The 20,306-nt window shown below is 39.0% G+C and overlaps 1 protein-coding gene across 9 annotated transcripts in view; it reads right to left on the reverse strand.

Moving 5' to 3' along the window:
- Window positions 1–20,306, reverse strand: part of epha3 (eph receptor A3) — an 87,589-nt gene that overhangs the window by 35,281 nt on the left and 32,002 nt on the right. For all 9 annotated transcript variants that reach the window (XR_009798063.1, XM_061840988.1, XM_061840983.1 and 6 more), the window contains 2 exons: window positions 5,708–5,863; window positions 3,590–3,949 (listed from right to left, as the gene is read on the reverse strand). Coding sequence is in view for 8 of the 9 variants with exons in the window: in XM_061840988.1 (XP_061696972.1) it covers window positions 3,590–3,949; window positions 5,708–5,863 (516 nt within the window). In the remaining variant the exon portion in view is untranslated. The remainder of the gene's footprint in view (window positions 1–3,589; window positions 3,950–5,707; window positions 5,864–20,306) is intronic.

Here is a 20,306-nt window from a genome sequence, read left to right on the forward strand (position 1 = left end):
GGCGATGACTCACAGACAGTTCTTAGTATTCAGTGCACGCTTTACCCTTACCATTGATAAGCTATGTTCAAGTCAAATATATATTCAGATAAAAAATACTCCTATCCACACAGATTGTAATACTTATAATAATAAAGCCCTGCTCAACCACACAGTCAAAAATGTGCTGTTGTAAATTTCAGTCGCTCACTCCTTTTCACTCAAGTCATACATAAATGAAGAAACATACAAAAGCAGAACTTATATGTGCCACTAATCCTTTAATTTAAAATTGAGTACGTCTGGTTCGTTTATAAGCCAGCTGGGACCATGCAATCTAATTATAACAAACATTCATACAAATGCTTTGCACTCACAATTTCAGTGCTACCACACGAACGAATAAACCTTAATCACGCAATGTGTTTGCCTCATGTGGGTTGGTGTAGGTTGTGTCCGCCAGCAATGTGGTGCAGAGAAGTAAATTAAATATTATTCATAAACTGTCCCAAAAAAATGCATGTTAGGTTAAATGAAGACCCAGAAATTGTCTATTTGTGCAATGAGATTGACTAGGGATTAGTCAAGGTTGTTGCCTGCCTCTAGTCTATGATCAGATAGTAGGCTTCATAAACGCATGGTTGGATGACTGTGGTCTGCAAGAACTTAAAAGCCCAAACCTCAACCCGTTGAGCTCTGGGCTAAACTCGAACATTTTTTTAAACCTCAGTGTCCATTGACCAAACAAATATCCCAGATAATAGGCCAAATATTTTCATGATACACTCGAGTTGAGCACTCAAGCTGCTTTTTCTGCCATGGGAAAATAAAATGTATATCTAATTCAATCTGAGGGTTCCTGCAGGTTTAAAGAACAAATGTCCCAATACTTTTGTCCACATAGTGTGCACAGGAAATATATTGCAAGTATAATGACTCGCCTAAACCTGTAAACAGCCTTTTGAGAGAGACAAAAGCTGTGAGAGATGAAATTGTAAGGTAATCAAAAAAGACACATTAGTCTAAGACAATATAAAGAAACCCAGTTACATCAAAGGCCAAACTTTGCGCATGAATAGCAAAATTCCTGCTTTTCGTATTGTCTATTTTACACTTGCGATACGGAAGCATGACCACTCGTTGCCTTCTTGATCTTGCGAGGGCTGTCGGTCAGATATTTTTTTTAAAATGGATGGCAATTTTTAGGAGCCCATTGTTCTTCTAAGGTTGCCCATAAAACGGATGACATTTTCATTTCTCAGATGTCAGGCTCCCGTCAGTGAACATGATTACATTGTAGCATGGGCTTGACTTGTAAATATAACACATTTATGATGCGTGTGAGTATATTTGAATATGAAAATTAAATTGCAGGCTGAAGCATTAAATAAAATGGGAGAGAAATACGGTCCCGTGTAGCAGCTGTGATGATAACACGCTTAAGTATTTTTCTTTGTTCCTCTGTCACAAGTTATCACTTCAAATGTCAACCAGGTCGTGCCATATCCAGAAGGGCTGAGTCGAGACAGTGTTCAGTCCTCACGCTACTGAGATCGCGTGCAGTTTGTTAAGGTTCCTGTGTGTCTCGTGACTCCTTGCAGTATCCTTCCTGTGCCCTGCTGCTCTTGACCCAGATATCTATCCTAGTGTGTCATCGCAAAGTAAGGAGAGAATTTCTGGAGGACCAGAGAAAGATGGGAGTACAGTATACACTTTTTGGCACCTATGATATTTAAAAGGATCAAGTCACACTGCTGTAAATATAAAATATTTGTTTAGACAGGCCATCCTGGAGCCCCTTTGGGTTGCCTGGTCTCAGAATTGAATCAACAGCAAAAATAATAATAAATGAAAGAGCAATGGGCACCATTTGTGTCCCACAAAAAAAGAATATCTTGCAAAAGAAATTAAACTGGCCCTGTAATAGCTAAGCAATATCATCTCCACAGCAGTTGCAGCCAAAACTACAAACATCAAAAAGCAATGTTTGGTACGCATGCCTGACTAAAAACAGCAGTTTTCCTACTGCACTCATTCTTTGAGATCATAATTTTACAGTCCCAAAGAAATGCCAGTGCATTGTTATGAGGTAGCATCATCCTTTACTTCCTCCCTCTTTGTGCCCTTTCACTTTATGTATATCTTATGAGTCTCCGTGTCATGAGCCGTGTATTTGTGGACTTTGTTTTGATTAGATTTATATCAAATTTTATGTTAGGGTTGTCATTAACACTGCTCCACTTTACATTCCTTGTTTTTATTTTGTCTTGTCCTGCTTGTTAGGTTTTTGTTTCGACCTGTTATCATCAACCCTGTTTCTAGTGACTACCAATCAGCTCTTCCAAGACACGTGTATCTTGTCCAGTTGCTTCAGGTTGTCCCATCACTTCGTTTGTATTTAGTATGTATTTGGAGTTTGTTTCAATTATCCTTGTTGGGCTTTTTTTTTTTTTTTTAAATAACTTTTTGAAACACCTGCTTTGGATCCAACACCACTAAAACCCAATTTTGACACTCGGAGGAATAGACACAAATTTAAAATAAATAAGCTAATGTAAACTGATTAAGTTAGCCCACCCTTGTACTCTTTGAGCTGCGATCATTAAACTGCTGTATCTTCTCTCTGAATGAGTCTTAATTGGTGTTTCTATTGGGCAGCAAGTTTCCTGTTTGAATCATTGGGAAAGTTGCACCCATATCCCCTCAAATTTTCAACGCTTATGTTCTCATACGTCTTGCTACTTCTAAATGACATCCAGGAAGACTAATAACGCACACAACCCACCATCTACAGCAGAGACGGTGATGGTACATGTGGGTGTTTTGGTAAAATTTCGAGATAGACAGTTGTGTCCCTAACTAATTTTTGGATGTAAGTGAAATACTGTACAACCATTTATTTGTCTATAGTGCTAAGTAAAATGTTGCTTCTCCCAGTGAGTTAGTTAAAACGGAATTGTTTTGGTGAAGTCCAGCTCCTTTGGGTAAAAAAATGTCATTCCAGACAAGCCTTCAAGAAGGATTGCCAGACCTTTAGTAAATCCTGTGAATAGCTGGAAAAATTGCAATAGTTTTAATGCCTGCTTTATATCATTGCGTTGCTGTTTTTTTTTTTTTTTTTTTGACCAAGGGTTACTTTTGTCATTTGTTTCATGTATTCTCTTTAAGTAAAGTATGATTCTGGTATTCCTGGCGCACATGATGAAGTGCTTTCTTTAGACACATACTTTACTTTTGTGCTATGATCTTGGTGTCAAATTCTTTGCCTTTTCTCAGCCTCGTGTGGTCTTTGACTAGTATGGGTGATTTTCTGCTCTTAATACACTTTATAAGAAAACTGGTTTGTCAACAGTCAAGTGCATGTAATACACCTGATACTGCATGTAAAGACAGTAAAGTGAAGCAGTCATATGTTGCATACATTGACTCCTTTTGGGTTTTTGAAAAACAAAGCTGTCTAATGTGCTTGGGCAAATGTTTCTTCTAAAGTGTTTTAAAAGGCACAGGGAAGCACATTTGGTGTGCTTGTGACATGCACCCCAGCGCACATGGCTGTGGTGGGGACAGAATATTTGATTGATATTATCTACCATCTGTTGTAACATCTCACCGGCTTGATTGGTGGTGATGGTAACAGCGGCATACTGCCTCATCATTGGCGCCAGTGACGAGACTCCATTCTGTGCCTCAATCTCGAACGTGTAGTTGGTGTGAGCTAGTAGGTCTCCCACTGTCACGGTTGTGTTTTGGAGGCCCGTGGCTCTTGGAAGAAAGCGTACGTTGCTTCGGCAGGGCTCACATCTGGGGCTGCCACCATTGCTTCCGTTTGCAGCTCCGACGCGGCATCGCTTGCAGAGGACAGTAAAGGTGAGGTCCCTGCGGCCACCCGTGTCCTCTGGCCAGCTCCAGTCTAGGATAACGGAGGTCTCGTTGATGGAGGAGATGACGTTACGAGGAGCTGAGGGAGGGCCTGGTGGTCAGAGAACAAGGCGTGAGGTGGACGTGGGAAGACTACTAGGACATTGGATAAACAGGATGAGAAAGGGAAGCAAAAGTAGAAGGGAAAATGAAGTCATGAAATGATGGGAAAAAAGGGGGAACTGCGCAATGAAAATGACATTTAATGGCAAATCCACTCACAGCCATTTTATGACTGAGATGTAAGCCAATACATCAGCTCAGCAGTTTTGAATTCTACTTTTACAAGGCTTGGATTTTTACAGTTTGTGTTGGCAACAACAGAAAAGGTCATAATCCCTAATGTTTATTCCTGGTGTAAAAGACTAGCATGGTTTCTGTTGCAGCGCTTTACAACAATTATTATTCTGACTGATATTTTGCCAATTATCGATTATTGTGTTTCAACTTTCCCCTCTAATTATTCCATTTGAGTAAAGGACCATTAAGAACAAGGGTGGCGGATTTATGAGAGGTTACATGTCAAACGCAACATTTGCCTTCTTGCCTCCTTTCATCTCTGGCATGTATATTTTCAAATACCAATGCCAAATCTAAAATTCCCCTACCACGCCTTTTTAAATAATTATTAGGGTTTCTTTTTTTGTTTTGTTTTGATTTTTAGTTGTGGCTCTTTTATCTTCGTCTGCCCCTAAAGAGAGGAAATCTGGCCAGCTGACCAGATGGTTTTGAGGTCGTGTCATGACAGTTCTTCTAATTTAGACTCTGTCCATTACTAAGGGCATCCATTTACATGTTCGACTGTTCTCCTGCAATTGGTGAAACTTGATAAATGACTTTACTCTCTTAGTCCTTTGCTAATAAATTATTACGTAATCAGACATCATGGAAGGGGCTGATGTATAGTTTCAGGGACTTTTAGAAAGCTTGGAAGACGAATCTGCAATCAATTTGCATCAGAGGAAGGCAAACGGAATCATGTCAGCATGAGAAAGGGTGGATCAGACCAATAAATATTCGGAACGTCAATGATTTGTGAATGAATTACAGCTGCCATAGAAGTTTACTTGATGTGGTTTTGTCTCAATGGCTCTTAATCAATCAACTTGAATTTTCTTTTTTTTACGTTAGGTAAATGTTTACCAGCGATGTTTTCAGCAGACTTGGAGAGAATTTACACATTGATGACATACATAATAAGAAGAAAATTCCCCCAAATCTGGAGGAAGAATATTTATCTAATCTTAACACAATGTTGGCATTTATTTAAAAGCAAATGCAGGGTCTGAATATGTAATGTCAAGCCAAGTCTGTCACTCCATATTGGCTGGCAAATTTAGTTTCACTGTGTTCTGATGCGCCTTTAAAATGTAATCCGTTAACTTTGTAACAATGCCCTTAACTGTTATTTTTAGTTTAGTTTGTAAATCTTTGGATAACTCCTGCAAGTTTTGCTGATTCTCAATCAATTTATCATATGATGTTTTGTTCTCACAAATTAATCATGCAATTTTCCTCCTTCTATGATTGGATGTTGAAAAATCATGCATCGTAACTCAGTGAGAAAGATCTTGAAGCATTTAGGGTATCATGTAACACTAAAGTGCAGTGATAGCTGAAATAAAGGGGGATAATTAGCTCCTAGGGGCGAAAAGAAGCTTGTTTTATCTTAAGTTTTGTTGCAAACTAAAAACTCCTCCCACACTGCAACATAGTTGTTCTCCTGTCAGATATTCGGGGGGGACCAATTAATAATAAGATGATGAAAACCTGCATCTCGTAAAAAATATTTGCAAGCATGGATACTTACGTGTGCAGGCCATGGAGGCTGGGTCTCCATCCGCACGGAAATAGTTTTTCTCACATTCACAATGCAATGACCCTTCATGGTGAGCATAACTATAAGGCGGACATTTGGAACACTCCATGTTTCCAAGTGTGGATTTGTAAAAGCCAGCCCTGCACACTGGGGATGAAATAAAGAGACAGAGACGTTAGTCACATGCAGAAGGAGCGTATTACAAGCAATTTAAGAAATACAGTCTCCTTCACAGTAACTGAAGTGTGATGCATGAAGGTTTTCTGGCATCAAAAACACACATGCACACTCACAAACAGTCGGAGCATTCACATTAAGGCACAATATAAATCCTTTATTAATGTAGCTGTAACCCATTAAACTCCATGGAATAAATAATCCCTGCATTGCCTCAATTAAATGTGTCTTCGTTTTTTAGAAAGCACAGCATGAATAAAGCAAAAAGCACACTCAGAAGAAATAAAGGTTGTTTTCTGTAAAGTTCATTGTCAAGTGTGTCAATGTAACTGCATTCAGCCTTTTTCTGCTGCAAAGTTTGGAGTTCTACTGTTTAATATTGTTGTACAATTTGGCCCCTTCTTAAAACGGTGCAGTTGAAATAGTTATGTAATGTTGAACCTATTTAAAGCAATACAATAATAACAAATTGAGTTGAAAATTGCATTCATCCTACACTTTTACATGTTCCCAAATTTGTCTTAATATGATACCAAATACAAAAATAATATTGTAAGACCCCCCAAAAATATTCAGTCCAAATGAAATACACTGAAACTGTCACGATTACACACCTACAAACCTGTCAGAAGCACAACAGTAAGAGCCACTGCAGAAAAGGTAGCAGAATATTTTGGCGTAGCAGAACAACACACTCATACAAAAAAGCCAATGACACAGCCCATGCTGCTACTGCCTTATCCATCACTAACATTGGCACATCAAGGTCTCCCTGCTGCAGTAAATACACCTCTAAATCCAATCTAGACAGTACATGTGGGTGCTTATGTGTAGTTACGTGTGTCAAATGCAGGTTTCAATGACCAAATATGAGCCTACTACAAGAATGACAACTCCAATTATTGCGGACACACCCAGAAAACAGAACCTCCCCATCGCCTCCAGGATGATACGCCAGGAAATTAGACTTGACAACCAGAAGGCCCAACCATTTACTGAAAAGAAGCATTGGGATAATCGCTGGCTCAGCAGAAACCAGCAAGGACTATAAACCATATAGAGACAACAGGTAAAATAAATTAATTGCATCATGGTGCCTTTAGCTGATCCTGTTATCCATAAATTGCCCTTTGTCGATGCACTGATGCTCAGAACAGTTAACATCTGGATACCAAGGGAAGATGATTTTATTACATTCATTGGGCAGTTGAACACTTGGCTTGAGTCCAACTGGATCAGTTACCATTTCTGGACATACAAACTTGTAATATAATACTATGAACATGGATTTTAACCTACTGTGGTACACACACTGTATCTTCAATCGAAAGCCAACCAAGCCATTAAACCAGCCAACCTTAATTGAAATAATGATCTCACTGCGGACCACTAAACAAAAATAGTGAAAAAATGAAGCTTTAAGTCAAAATGTACTCTTAAATTGATGTACTTGGTGTGAATAATTGGTGAGCATTTAATTTTCTCCCTTTTTTTACTGAACAACTCTGGCATTAATCTAAAAAAATGTAATTAAAAGTTATAACTACATAAATTAAGTAGAATCAGATAATATCTCACGGTATCCTGGTTGGGCCTAATTGCATAAATTCCAGCATTGAATTAAAAATGGCATTTCTGAAATTCTGTGTTCGTATTTATATAAAACAAGTGTGTTCCAGACAAATTAAACACAGAACAGCGTGTTAATTTGTGCAATATTGGTATATATTGGTATATATTGGAACATATTCTAATGGGGAATATTGATATTGAAGTTAAGATTTGAAAAAAAATGCATCAACCTTGTTTCATAATGCTTTATCGCAAAAGTATACTTGTGACATTACCATGAGAAGGATATACTGTAGCACTGGGAGGGTCTCATAACACTTTTAGTGCGAGAATTAATATCTCGACATACACTTATGAAGTTTTCATGTGACAGTGGTAATGTGTTGTGTTTTCTTATCCCCAACTGTAGAAATATTTTCCTAACAGCTGGAATTGAATAATAAAAGTCCTGTTTTTTTGTGGGTCTGCCAGGACAGAAAGGGGAGTGGGGGTGGTGGGGGCGGATTCTGAAACAGGGCAATGGCAAAATCAGATTCCACTCAAAGGAGCTAACTCCTCATTGAGAAGAAAATCAACATGTGTTCCACTGACGTTCACCAGCAGTGTGTGGTGGGGCGTGCACACAGATTGTGATAGCATATGTGCAGTTACAAACCCAGCACCTCTTCAACTGCCAGAACCCATTTTAAATCTTATGGACTAAGTTACCAACTCTGAAAGAGGGAGGGAATAGCTATTCCGCTAATATGCTGGCCACCGGAATGGCCACAGAGCCAATTTTTTTTTGATTTTGCATGCATAAGAATGATGATTGGACCAACTCAACATCGCAGGCAGAGCTTGATTGTCTTTCATTAACTCCATACTACAGCCTTTGGAAAGATTCTTGAAATGTCTCTTATAAAGTCTGAATATCTATGTAAAAAAAATCAACAAATACTATAAAAAAAACATGGAACTACTACTCTCATGAGAGTATATCACAGTGCCGGGCTGGTGTTGACAAAATGTCGCCTGAAACACAATCCCGTCTTTCACGTGTAAGGATGCACACGCACGCTGCAGCTGACATGGGATATGTGGCTTGGATGAATAACTAAGGTTGTAATTTGCTCAGTCGATAGCCCAGGTCAGGGCTCATCAATAATTAATATGGGTTCTGAGTGATGGTCCATACTAGTCCTTCATTGACAAGAAGTTTGAAAAAAAAGAAGCATTTATATCTTGGTGGACATTTCAAGAGAGATTTATTTGTCCTGAATCAAGTTGGGATTGTGTGGTGTTTTTTATAAATAGTGAGTTTAATTTTTTTTTAAAAGGTACAATATGGTAAAACTGTCAATTACAGAGACATTTAATGTGCAATATGTCCCATAAAAAAATTCCACTTTAGGCTGTCGTGATAAATACACATAATGTAGATTGTGTGAAGTACAGATGTATTCAAACACCTAAAGTACAGTCAAGTGAAAAGACCGTTACACTTTGTAATACATTGTTTTTTTTAGTTTGGATGTTTGTCATTACATTTTCTTCAGTATTTTAATCAAATCTTTGTTTTATATTTAAAAAAAATTAACTTTTCCTCATCATTAGGATAAACCCTGGTTGGAAAACACAGTGAGTATTGAGAAATTACAAGGAACAAATAACTTGTTCCATTTCCTTTACTGTTCAACTCTGATCTACATTTCGTTCCTTTCACATTGATTGGTGTCCCAGTGAGAATGTGGGAAAGTATCGCTACCCTTGACCCAATGGCCCAAATACAAGCTGCATTCCAAGTCATCATTCCTCTCTTGATAATCACACGACTCAAACATTAGTCCAGTCAGGCGACCAACAGCAGTGGAGCACTGCGACAACTCAGGTATTGATTTCCTGTTTGCATACTATCTCTGGCACATTTATCATCCTGTCTACAAAAAAAAGGAAAAAAAAAAGAAGAAAGGGTGCAACCTCCTCTTGGTACTAATCATTCACCTCTCTTCATACACAGGTCTACCTTATCCTGTCATTCTCTAATTCTGTGATTTTGAGTTTACCATGTAAAATCCATTAATTGATATTTCATGTACTATCATTCATGTACATCTACTTTTCTGAATCCAAGGTATTTTGTCATAGAAATTTCCTGACCCACAGAGATAATTAGACAGAAGGTGATAACTGCTGACAAACAACTCTACTTGGTGTGGAAACAATTTTTTTCCACGTGGGAATAAATACAAAGGTCATGACCTCATTGTCCTCATTAGTAATTGTGGCTATGGGTGTAATGAATATATTTTCGAACATTCCGTATTTTCTCACATAGTGTCATTTTACTATTTACTTGTTTGAGGATGTTTCACGTGGTGCATGTAGGTGTGGATGTGTTTGTGTGTGTTCATTATAAGGTCAACCTAATTTACTCTTTTCTAATTAATTCACTATTTTCCGTTAATTAAGCACACGGTGTTAATAAATGTTAATTCCAATCAAAATATACACCCTGAATTATGTTAATGAAATCAAATTTTGAACACATATTGTATATTGTGTCTCTGCTAATTATAACCAGAGGTCATTGTGAACTCCCCTTCTTTGTTATTTATACAATATCTGTGTATATTTTGCACTCATGTTGATTTGAATAGGGTGTCTTTTAAATGTAAATGCCTCAAATCAACAAGGAAAAATGACTTACTTTTGCATAAGGTTTCATCTGAAAACATAGGACATGAACAGTCATATGCGTTAAATAGTGTCCACACAACATACATCATCATATATGTCCCATTATCGGGCAAAAGGCAGACTGCGCCCTGGACTAGTTCGTAAATCAATCACTGGGCACATAACGAGACACACAACCATTCACCCTCACATTCACTGATGGAACAGGTTCGTGTGATACTCGGATTCATTTTTGCAAAGGCATAAATGTTGAGTGGCACATTGAAGGATAAGGCTAGGATGTCAGTCACACAGGCAAGCATTCTTGGTTCAAATATTGGCTCAAAATTTTCTGTTTGAAGTTCAAATGTTCTCCCTCTGTAGAAGTAGCTTTACCGCTTCTGTTTCAAAAAGAACTGCGCTTGTGTTTTAAATATTCTAAATTGTATATGCATGCATATGTGTGTGTATGTGTGTGTGCTTATGTAAAACAACTGTTGTTTGAAGGACAATAAGTAGGCCAAAAAAGAAGGGAAAAAGTCCAACAAACCGCACACACCGGTAGGTATGGATCAAGTCCCCGCTGTATCCATCAAGGACGCAATAACCGTTTTATAAGCACTCTACACTCTAGAGATTAACCGGGTCACTGAGGAAATCCAGGACAACCAGCACACAGGAGCAAGTCAACGCTTGTAAACCACCACACAGGTTCTGTATCAGCATGGTTAAGTGTGAATTGTGTCGTATGACACTAACGCTTTAATGCCCTCACACTTGGCCATACACACAATCACACATTCCGCATTCCTTTCCCTGGAAACACACAGTCAAACATTTCAAGGGATTTGCCTTCATTCAGTCTTGAAAACTATTCTGCTTCTTTGTACACTGGTAGCCATCCTTGCACACCAAACTCACATAAACACACTAGCTGTCATCATCTTGGTGATTTAGAGAGACACGCTATTGTAGTAAAATCGGGATAGTCACAATTGTAGCCAACAGCAACCATATCACAATTTCTAGTCAAATAGTTGTCTCACTGACAACTACAGTATCTAGTAGTTTGCAAGACTGGACAAATGAGTAACTAAGTTTGGATTCACATATGATACAGTTTGATGTTTTCACACATTATCGGACTGCTTAAAACTCTGTCATTACCCCTTAATCATTTTTTTTTCCACCCATGATGATTACTTTAAGAGTCAAAGTCTTCCTAGTCTTTATCACACTTCAGATAAATAGCGGTCCACATAGCTGCTGACATTAAATCCCAGTGAAGGAGATGCTCCTTTGCCTGCATAAAACTAGAAAACTCCAACGGGGAATACTATGTTCACTTCTGGAGCACCTGAGGACGACTGAAGGGCACACACATACACCATGCACCAAGACACACTGACAGACATCTACACACACTCCTCAGTAAGTGCCCAACGCCATATGCTAAAGAGCCCCAAGAGTCCCCTTACTTCAGACAGCATGAGCCTATTCCCCACAGTGGTACTCTGCGCAAACCAAAAATGGATGTCAGGACCAATGAAAGAAACCAAGCTCTTCGTCACCATGGTGCACACTTACTCGTACAGTTGAGAATAAGCACATGAAAAATGTTAGCTTGGTTTGCAGTGCTCCAGGTTTTGATTAATCAGGTTCAGGACAACTTCCAACTGCTTCCTTCATTGCTTGCAGATTTCAATTTTGTAGGTACATGTTTAGCTATTTAATAGAAAATATATAGAAGCACAGTCGCTGATGTTTTAGTGGTACACACGCCTGCCTTTGGTGTGGGCAGCGTGGGATCGATTCATGCTCAGTGTTGATGTCAATATCTTCCCTGCGACTGGCTGGCGACCAGTTCAGGGTGTCGTCTGCCTTTTGTTCAAAGCTAGCTGGGATATACTCCAGCTTTCCCGCAACCCTTGTGAGATAAGTGGCTTTGATAATGACATGACATGGCATATATAAGCAATGGCCCACATCATTTAATGTTCTTCAGAAATCTCTGATCTCCTTCAATCTCCTGTGTAAATATAGTTTCGTTTAGACTGCTAAAAAAAAAAAAAAAACTTTTTGTTTTAACTGCTCCTGTCTTTAAATTATTCTTGGGTACAGGGGTTTATTGTTTCAAAAGCTAAAATAGCTCTAATATTTTATCATCTGGTTTGCATCAGCTATGGGGAAATAACAATAAATAAATAAATAAATAATAAATAAATAAATAAATACATGAAAAAAGCCAGTCCATCCATAATTTTATCTAGGTTTCATTTCCTTTATTAGATGTTATTTGGCCCTTCAACAGAGTTGCATTCACTACAACTCCTGTACAAGATGTACAATATAAATGTCTAGCGGTGCACTGGACTGTAAAAGTGGAAATGAAACATTTACATATTTGAGACTCAATAAACGGTTTTGATGTTCCTGTAAAATAATGACCATAATACATGTACTTTTTATTTCATTTGCTCTAATCCAAACTTTAATATTTCCAACTTTTTCAGTCAATATCTCGTCTTGAGCAACATATAACATTACAAACATTAGATTTTTTCAAATAACATCATTAGATATTCAATGGCGGTGTTATCCTTCACCTTACATTTTTTCCATTTCTTGTTGAGTGACTCACATTACTTTGACCTTCTAATGTTCCATACTAATACTACCAAAATGTAATACTGGACAATTTCAGTAAAAGAAGACAAGTGAAGCTAACACATTCCCCAAGCTTATCAAAGTTCACATCTTTGCAAAAATCATTGTTGCTTTGTTTTTGTTTTTTGGGGGGGGAGGGTGCAGCACCAATGATGGGATTATTATTGGGATAGTTATCGAAACATACACTAGAAATAATGAAACTGCCTTTGGAAGTAGTTCCAGGTCAGATTTCAAGATAAAAAATGTTATATTTGTGTAACTTAAGCTGTTTTGAATATATTGCTTCAGGAACCCTCGCAAAAAAAATTAGTTTTAAGTAAATGTACGTATTGTCTGCAGGATTACTAAAAGTTGCATTTAGCCTCAAGAAACTCAGGGCCTGCTGGCATCTTTTGAAAAAATAACATGTAGGTTATGGGCACAGAATAGTCATTTAAAACTAGATGGCTTTGCATGTACAGTGGTGCGGTTGTCTAATTAATCCTGAGTGTGAATCCTTTTCACACTTTCAAACCCAAGTCTGAGTCATAAAACTATATGTGCGTGTCTGGGAGTCCACTTGGAATGTATTGAGGCAGGTGTGTCAGCTGGTTGGGGCAGAGCAACGCTAAATCACTCCACAACTGACATAGCTCACCACAGGGTGCATCGCCATGTGTTGCTGGACACAAGCAGAGAGAGACACCCAGGGGCTGTGGTTAGTGGGTCACAGAGAGAAGGATAAACCTTTCCATATATCAGCAACTTGTGATCCGAGTGGCTCTTACACACTCTTGTGTGTGTGTTTGTGTGTGTGTGTGTGTGTGTGTGTGTGTGTGTGTGTGTGTGTGCTTGTATGTACAGTATAGTATGTGTGTGCACAACACAATGCCCTCAAATGTGTTTTTGTGCATGTGGACTCAGTGGCCACTATCGAATGGCAGTTGCCTTCATCTCTTGTGATGCCCCAGCCACCATCCATGTACCAATGTTTCTAATAACATTTAATTTAGTTAAAGCATAACTATCATACAGGCATAATATTCTCTTTGAAATCTCACAATGGAAATGTGTATTTTTACATATAGTGTTCTTAATTTAATTTTCTGTTTTCTCAAATGTATGTAAAAAAGATAGATATGTGTGTATATGTGTATTATTTTGTGAGAGAGTGTTATTAACAATAAAATGATTGTCTCTGTCGACTGTGATGTAATTTCTTCCAGTAGATACAGTGTTACGTGTGTTGGTAGTATTGGTTTTCTTGCACAGTATCAATGGCTGTACAGTCACTGCATTATGATAACATCAATATTCTCCTCTTACCCTTGCTCCCCTCTCACCAAAACACTACTACGGCTTTTCACCTGTACATTTTGTTACACACGTTTTCCTCCTGTTGCACGTTTCATGCACCCAGACATCATCATCCCCACAGACACACACACCAAGGTTGATAAAAATTAAGTCTTTGTCACTTGAGTGTTTTATATTACAGAACTAATTTGAGTTTCACGCCGATTTTGTGATGTTTTAGCACACAATCGTACATATCTTTGCAAAAATGCACACCTGCCCCAAGTAAATCAAAGGCACGTGTATACACACAGAACATAAGATCCCAGGCTCACAATGGTGCCAGTGCTGATGGACACCAGAATGGTCGGTATTTGTAAGGATCTTCTCCAAACACTCTCCTCGGTCTAAACTTGGATCTCACACAAACACAAATCACACTGTCAAAGAATCCTGTGGTGATTCATAAGAGCTCAGTGAAACAACTCTCCAGGGTCCAATTAAGATCCAAAGACTTTTCCACTATGATGGACACTCCTGAGCATAATATATAGATGAAAGAGAGTTGGACATAAAATATTGCCGGTGCCTTTCTTTGTTGCCTTTCCCTCGCGCTGGTATCAGTTTCCTCCAGGTGGTCTTGTTTCCTCTCATAAAGCAAACACATTAGGAGATCAGGCGATAGTTACTTAGAATCCACTTGTTGGTTGTGACTGTGAGTGTGAATGGATAGTCTATCTGCACATGACAGCCATGTGATTTAACCGGTGAGCTGTCCAGACGTGGCCCGCCTCTTGCGGGATGTCATTTGAGATTGCAACCTTCCGCAAAAGTAACTCGGGATTCTGGATGGCAGGATGGCTGCAGCATTCAGGGTCCATGCGCGACAGATATCATATGACTATGGCCCACTTTGCCATTGAGGTGTTGGACTTTTTCAACCTTTGTTCCAGGGCACAAGGAAGGCTCATAAAAAGCTATCTTTCAATCGACATAATAAAAGTATCAGCCACTTAAAAATTGCACCTAGGGGTTATTTTATGTCCCCACAACAGCGACTTTATAAAACATTTGTGTATCCATAATGGGATTTATCAGTTTATTCAGAAAAACGGTTGTGATCTTAGACGTTACTGCTGTTGGATGGCAAAGACTGGTTCCACTTCATTTTTGGTAATTGTTTTTTACCAATGTACTTAATGGCCCCGTCACACCATGACGTTCTGGCCAGCGTCCTATAGCGTTTGAGGAAACATTGGTTGTCGCCCATGGTCGCCGGGATAGCTCCAGAGTAGCGCTGTTTCCACGCCAGTGAACGTCAATGATCGCTGGGAATCGTCGGAGAACGCCGGTCCGGAAAAAAAGTTTTGAACATGCATAAAAGTTCTCACCGAGACCTGCGTTCATCAACATTTAATTTTAAACGCAGCAGAATGTTCAAGAACATCCGTGGAACGTTTTACCAAGGTTCGCCGAGCGTTGCACGCGTTTTCCTATCGTTAGTCAGTCGTAACTCTAGCTTTACTTGGTTGTTACTTAATCGTTTGCTTTGCAGTGAACAACTCACTGGCAACCTACCAACGCCCACTGAACAATCCCCTAGTGCACACAGCGTGTAACCAAAATGTCCATTGAGCATCATTCGAGCGTTTCCTGAACTTCCATGGATATGGGTATATAAACCGATGCTTTGTAAGCAAGGTCCATTTAATATTAAGCTACAGTAGAGAGCACCTACTATGGAAGATCCAGAAAGCAGCAGTTCGTTTTCGCGGAAAAACTCCACCAGACTATCCTCAACATCCCGGTCCAGGATCCTGCAATCCTTTCTCTGCTTCTTTTGTCTCTTTGTCGGACCGTCCTCACTGGGGTTTGCAAGGCGTTTAGGGTCCCCAGGGGGTGTCACATGGTGCGTGACTTCAGGGACGTGCTCTTCCTCCTGCTGTTGTTTTTCCTCCAAACACATTGCTCGTGATGAAAGAGGCTTAGCTTTCTTACTAGCAATGCTAGTTGCTGAAGTCCGCGCCCTAACTTTTCTTCTTCTTGGCGGCACGATGCTCACTGTTCTAACTCACGATAACAACTGAAGTGACAATGAACTTTCCAACGTTTTCGTGCCGGTTCCACTGTAAAAATTACACACTAGCAAAATGCTTTTCTGTCATGATTCACCCATTGGTCACACGCTCAACACACTCATCTTACGTTGACAAATCGCTCGCCGCGCCCCAATGACACATTTGCACACGCTAATGGTTTTTAGGGGTATCTTATTTGGTCGCTGTTACATCCTTTTCGTGTGTTAGACGTACTTTAAGTCATGCGTTAGACACACGTTAATCACACGCCACATGTGTCATCCACGTTTAAGAACGCTGAAAAATAGAACGATTGAAATGTTCAGAGGACGTTGACCAGGTAAATACGTTGGGTAATCACATTCATGAAGTACATTTGTACAGTCATTGAATTCCAAATTTTCATCTAAAGTCTTTGTCCTAGGAGTATAGTGCAACACAGGGTTTGGTGGCGATAGTGTTGAGATCCTCAGAGAAGAGCATTTTGAGCAAAAAGGTTTCTTAAATAGTGAGTCAATGGAGGCCAAAGTAGTGTATTGTCGTTGTTGCTTTATTTGTTGTAGAGCCTAAATGGTTTTTACCAGAACTGTTGTAAGTATGAGCTTTCATTAGTACTGCTATGATCTTTCCAAGCAGAAAGCTGAAGATACAATGTTTGTCATTGAACCATGATGATACACAAGTTACGCACGCAGGGACACAAGCCCAAACCACTTCTCCGCCTCTGTGCTGCAAAAACCAAGGCTGACTCATGTCATGGAGTTGGTTTAGGCTTGTTAATTGAAATCAGACAGTGGCCAGTCCGTCCTACACAGTTTCCTCTGCACACCCCAAGTTAGTGAAATGTAACTCAACACTGTGTAAAACGTGCAATTAAATGCATTCGTGTGTTTAAGTGTCATGTGATAGTTTAAATGCTGTTTCAATCTTGGAAGAGCACCACTGTTGAAAATATGTCAGGGACATAATTGGATGGGTGCAGTGCTTTCTGTTGACATAAGAGTTTAATTTAGAATAACAGTATTATGCAAGTAAAATCGGTCTTATTTCATATTATTAGTTGGCTTTTTAGCCTTACCATGTGTTTAATCCATGTTGAAATATTTTTACAAACTAAATGAAATTGATCTCCAAAAATGTACTGGAGTGCATTGCAGGATTATGTTTGTCCTCTTATATTTTATTGAATCATTACCAGTTTTCATTTTATGGTTTTATCTTATTATATGCACATAACCCTTGAAATGATTTGTTTATTTGTGCAAAACCAGGACATATCATTTGGTTCCCATAACGTGTAACCGAATACAGCTTCTTGCACAATAAAAGACTTCTAATGAAATACACGGCTTTCACTGGCAAATTGTGAGCATCAATCATTTGATTTCCAAAAACAATGTTGCAACAGTCCTGAAGACAATGGACCGCTGTGTCTCATTTAGGTAATCCCAGTACAGTTTTGTATTGTTTTTTTTATATTTTGTATCTTATCTGATGCGGCTCTCTATTTTAAAAATAATTGTCAAAAATAAGTGTAATGATGCAATCTTTAACTAGCTAGGTGAGCATTTATTCTTTCTCTTTTCAGCACACGCATCTACACAAATACAATAGCTCCCGCCTTAATTTGGGGCCAGTGACAGGCTGAAAAGCGAGAGTGATAGATGGGCAGGGCCTAATCACCTTTAATCAGCTTCCTCCTTAATTGATGATGTACAGCCGCCTTTTACACTTGCAGAATGCAGTGAGAGTGAGGAAAGGAAAGGATGAAGGCCCAAGAAAGAAAAGCTGAATGCCCTTTGTGGGGTTCACAAGTCGAGGCAGATGCCCTCTGTCCTGCTTTCGGCTTTCACTGCATGGATCCACATTGTTAGTGTAGCTGATTGACTTAGTAGAAAGCATTGTGTTTCCCTTGCTTTGCTCACACAGCCGTATTCTCACATTTCTTTACCAATGAGCAAAAGCTTGAAAGAAATGGTGAAACTCTAATTTAGTTAGCAAACAGAAGATTTGTTTTCCTTTTGATTTGCTGTGTGACCGTCAAAGTCACTGTCGACATTTCATGGAACCCTCAAATGTATATTCCCTAGTATGTGGATGTCTACTGTCAGTACTGACAAATATCAGAAAACATATGCAGCTAATGTTTGAAAGCAAGTAAGATCCCTTCAGAAAAGATGTTCATGTTTGTTACTTTTTAAAAAAAGATTATTGACTAAAGCCGGAAATACTGTATAATCCTCTTATTTCAAATAATTCACTGGATAAACCCCAACAAAAATCTTATCTTTGTTACCTGCCCCTGTCCCATCCTCTGTCTCAGTGTCAATGTGGTTGACACAAAGTTGAAGGGCAACGTTGTCAGGGTGGCCAAAGCCTGAAGTGTGGGGGGGCCTGTCAGGGCGGGCTGAGCCCCAAGACAATACTGTTACAGTGGGGATGAAGCCCGCATGAATGACCAGAGGAAATCATGGGGCTAGTAGGAATGTCCCCCCGCTGGGTGCACACATGGTATTTCGCTTTGCAGAAGGGTGATAACCTCCACCAAGAACACTCTGTCATTAAAACCAAATCTGGCAAAGAGTTCTGATTGCAGACAAATACATCATGTTGGCAAACAGAGGAGATGCTTGAGTTTATAATCTTTAGCCACATTTCCACTGAGTGCTGCAGATCAGTTTAAGACTCCACGCTGGCATTTAGAATGGCAGAATTTTGATCTGGTGTGTTGAGCAAGATGCACCAATGTGCACCACGGGACCCTTGGCCTGTCAACTAACAATGGAGAACCTAACAACTGTGGCTGGTACCCCAATGAAAGGTAGAGCTGTTGTATAATTTTCATGTTCATACTATGATCATGTTGGTTTTAGCTTTTAATAATGGAAACACCCCAACTTTTAACTACAACTGAACCAAACTGTACTGTTTAAATTACAGTGCTTATTAGTTATTATATCTTAGCTTTTTCAAGATGCTAAGATTATGTAATTTGTCTTTTTGCAATTAGAACGAATGAATCATCTGGATGCTTTTTAAAATGCTCAATTCTAAAACCAATCAATGCCAAGGATTATGTTCAGCGAATAGTCATATGGCATTTTCACCTGCAAAAATAATCCTTCTCAAACACACACATTAGCAGCCCCAAAGTGCACTTGAGTACCACTCTAAGCGCCATGCGGCCTCCATTTTGAGCCACACAGAAGGCAACAGGCACATGTTATAGCCTAATAAAGCTTATCCAATAGTGTGTGTTATATACTCCATCTTGGCTGCTACAAGACTTTAATCTAGATTAATGAACACCTTTGTGGCAGAGTCTGATGTAATAAAAAACATGCTACTACGCCAAAAGAGTATGAGAAGTCAGAGCAAAATCAAAGCAAAACAGTCCTGGCTGTTATGCACCCATATTTTTTATTTTTTATTTTTTCCCACAATCACATTTTACACCCCAAAGCCAAAATCAACCACAACATAATTTCATGTCATCACTTCTGATATGCGTCACACTGCATTTCCCCACAGACAGGCAGATAGCTGTGATTGACATACAGTATTTGCTTGTAAGCTTCAGATATCACACTTTATGTCCTGCTTAATGCTTGATGCTTGAGTTGTTATTTTTATGTAGATAATATTCAAACCCTTTAGAGATAGGAGATGGATAGCCAAAACAGCTCCATTTCTTCTTACTTATTGTTTTCTGAATGTCTCCATTAGCCAATGATTAGCTCAAGATAAAATATACAAATACAAATGTTGCTATAAAGCAAGAGTGTGTCAGTAAACACAGTGGTCTTTTCCATAACAGATGTTAAATGGGTCAAAACTGGTTTTGAAAGTAGTGGGGGAAAGCAATATTTCCAGTGTGCAACCGCTATTTTTCGTTCATCCAAATTGACAGTGTATTTTAGAAACCACAATAACAAACATTTGAAGCCAAATCATTATTTGTCCCGAAAACTTCACCCGACCCTTTATGTGAAATATTTGAGTGTCAACTTAGAGGGCTGGTGTATCTCACCATCATTCCGAGCCAACATATCACATATGGCCATAAAGGAATAGCTTACACAGTGTATGCACCGTATTGATCTTGTTGTTTAAACAAACGTGAATGTATTTTAACTGCAAGGTAATATAAGTGTTATGAG

This window comes from Syngnathoides biaculeatus, chromosome 14 (assembly GCF_019802595.1).
Source record: "Syngnathoides biaculeatus isolate LvHL_M chromosome 14, ASM1980259v1, whole genome shotgun sequence".
Lineage (NCBI taxonomy): Eukaryota > Metazoa > Chordata > Actinopteri > Syngnathiformes > Syngnathidae > Syngnathoides > Syngnathoides biaculeatus.